General features: G+C 37.5%; 1 protein-coding gene across 1 annotated transcript in view; it reads right to left on the bottom strand.

The window, feature by feature from the left end:
• Window positions 1-3380, bottom strand: part of LOC106872486 (uncharacterized) — a 56089-nt gene that overhangs the window by 14981 nt on the left and 37728 nt on the right. Inside the window, exons 4-5 of the mRNA XM_014919501.2 lie at window positions 2199-2299; window positions 639-800 (exon numbers count right to left, since the gene is read on the bottom strand). Coding sequence (XP_014774987.2) covers window positions 639-800; window positions 2199-2299 — 263 coding nt within the window. The remainder of the gene's footprint in view (window positions 1-638; window positions 801-2198; window positions 2300-3380) is intronic.

The raw sequence follows: 3380 nt of genomic DNA, 5'->3' as shown, positions 1-3380 counted from the left end.
GCTGGATGCCCTTCCTAACGCCAACCACTCAGAGAGTGTAGTGATTAAAATTTTAAAGGTCTTCTTGGTCAGTTTAATGTAAATCCTGCAGGCACTGTTATTCTTAGGTTGACTTTAGTGCAACAGACTAGAGCTTTCACAAGACAATTACTGATAAGGGTCAAATATTTACGGTACTACAGTTACAAATAGGAGAAGGCATGATATCATTGCAATGGTATAGGATTAAATTCAGTGTTTATTCGAATTTGCAAAATTTTGACAACATACCCTTAACTTAATTTTATTTTGATTAAAAAACATATCTTTGATTTATATGAAAATAAAAAGAGAAGAAATTTAAGAAGTCTCTGGTAATATGGATATGAATTTTAGACCATACATTTTTGCTGTGGTTTGTTGTGATGTTCTAATTGTGACTGTATTGAAAGTGTTTTACGTAGGATGTGTGTGGTGCCTAGTAGTGCTATTTTCTGTATGTTATATATAGTTGCTAGTCCTGGTGTTTTTGTTATGTATTTGTCTTGCACTACACTGGTCTTCTTACCACTACCACCTCACAACAATATCACCACCATCACCACCACCACCACCACTACTAGCAGTAAGTAAGTAGTATAATGTAAACTGATCCTCACCTTGCCATTAGAAAGTACCAGTAATTTACTGAACATGTGAAATATTTGACTGGAAGGTTGGTGGATGGTAGCTAGTACTATTTTGTTGTTGCTCCTTGCTAGATTCTGTAGATTCAACATCAGTTTATACGCCATAGATGAATCAAGGCCAGATGTTGGTTCCTGCAAAAATGTAAGGGGGTGAACACATGGTTAATTAGGGGCAGCAGGGAACAATGGTAGTCAATAATTAAGACAACAGATACAACAGTGGTAACATCTGGAATGTTGATAACAACAGTAAGAACAGCAGTAGCAAAAACAACAGACAATTAAACAAAACAACAGTAGCACTAATAGGAGTTAAAACAACAGCAACAACAATAATTGTACAAATGATAGCAGTAACAACAAACTTTTTAAAGTTATTTCTACAGATTTCTATTCTACAGATTTTCTATGGAAATTAGAGCCAGTTATGACGTATCATATAAAAATATGTCTATTTAAACCATTGCGATCATCATCGTTTAACATCTACTTTCCATGCTGGCATGGGTTGGACGGTTTGACAGGAGCTGGTTAGGCAGGAGACTGGACCAGGCTTCAGTGTCTGTTTTGACACGGTTTCTACAGCTGGATGCCCTTCCCAACACCAACTACCCCAGCAGAGTGGACTAACTGCTTTTTACATGAGACCAGCACAGGTGAGGTTAGTTTTGATTCAAAGATGGAAAAATATATATCAGAAAAAATAATAAGGTATTCAGATATCTGGATGGTTGTACATTTACAGATTTTTATTAATATGTCACATGTTTTATAAATATTAGTGCTTGCACCTATTCTTCCTCATATTTGAAGAACCTACAAGAATAGGTGCAAGCACTAATATTTATAAAACATGTGACATATTAATAAAAATCTGTAAATGTACAACCATCCAGATATCTGAGTACCTTATTATTTTTTCTAATATATAATTCCTGTACATCACCTCCAAACCTTCCAACACACATATATATATGTATACACACACACACACATGATGAGCATCTTTCAGTTTCCATAGACCAAATCCACTCACAAGACTTTGGTTAGTCCAGGGTTATTGTAGAAAACACTTGTCTAAGGAGCTGTGCAGTGAGATTGAACCCAAGATTGTATGGCTGGGAAAAGGCTTCTTAACCACAGAGCCACACCTGCACCTATATAGCCACACCAGTGTCTCACCACAAAGCCTAACCTTTGAAGAAGAGAGTCACAGTCACTTAGACTGAGAGCGTTTCTGAAGTGGTATTTTATTTTATTGACCATGAAGACAAGAGAGGCAAATATTAAGCGAATAAGAATTTAAATAAAAGCTACAACAGAAGGACAACAACAACAACAACAACACAAATAACATCAGCAGGACAACAACAACGTCAACATCAGTAGTGCAACAACATCAGCAGTACAATAATAGCCAAACAGCAGCAATTTTAACATCAGGATGACAACAGCAGCAGCAAGGGTAAGAAAAGACAACATTGAAATGCATCTGAAATAATGTCAAAATAAAATAAAGACTTAACTCACATCAACAATAATAATATCGGGGTTTGTGAGAAGTTCACAGGATATGTTGGCTCTTTTCTTCTCACCTCCAGACAATCCTCTTGTCCACGATGACCCAATAACTGAAAATTATAACGACCAGCTGAAAATTATTTGTTACAAATAGCAAAAGAAGAAAGAAAAAAACAAACCCCTTCCTCTATCAAACACCTAATAACACCAACATGTCGACACTGTCCTCTTCCCCTTTCTCCCCACCACCACCACCACCTCCTCCTCCTCCTCCTCCTCTGGTAGACAGGAACTATGAAGGAGAGTCAAAATTTATACACACTCTTGTTTTTTCAATGTATGTAGGTGTGCAATGTCATGCAACTACAAAACTCTCTTCAGCAAAAGGCTTCGACGTTTGGTGTGAATTGCCAGCTTCAGTTTACTGGCCAGCAAAGCACTGTATCTTGTACTGTTTGATTGTACACCCCTTTTCCAGGTAGTCTTGCAGTATAGGCCCCTTTTGAGTCTCAAAAAAGAGGGTTAGCATCACTTTACTATTCTTCCCTTTCAGGCATCAGCCATGGCTGTGATCTCACTTTACTTGGTGAGTCTTCTCTGTATCATGCTGAATCTTCCTGAGAACTACATTTAGGGTTCACATGTACGTGGAGTGCCAGTTATATACGTGTAAGTATGTATTTATATATATATGTGTGTGTGTGTATCGTTTAACGTCCGCTTTCCATGCTAGCATGGGTTGGATGATTTGACTGAGGACTGGTGAACCAGATGGCTACACCAGGCTCCAATCTGATTTGGCAGAGTTTCTACAGCTGGATGCCCTTCCTAACGCCAACCACTCCAAAAGTGTAGTGGGTGCTTTTACGTGCCACCATAGGTTATGAGCGGTAGTGGTGTCAATACTCATAAGATATTGGAATCTTATATGTCTACCATTCTGCCTAAACAATGGATTTACAAATACAATATCCCCGCATATTTCACATCTATTTTCATTCCTCCAATTCACTCTCTATTTCCTATCTTAGCTAAATTAACTATTGCTTAACCATCCTCTCACACACACCGTCTCTGATGAAGGGATATAATAAATATCCTGGAAACAGCTGTAAGACCTTCTATTTATAAATGTTCTAAAATATACACAGCCTTGGTTTTTTAATCTCATTACGAAAAGTAAATCCATAT

Source organism: Octopus bimaculoides, chromosome 4 (assembly GCF_001194135.2).
Source record: "Octopus bimaculoides isolate UCB-OBI-ISO-001 chromosome 4, ASM119413v2, whole genome shotgun sequence".
NCBI classification, from domain to species: Eukaryota; Metazoa; Mollusca; class Cephalopoda; order Octopoda; family Octopodidae; genus Octopus; species Octopus bimaculoides.
Note: the sequence above shows the minus strand (reverse complement) of the source record. Positions and strands in the feature narration are given on the sequence as shown.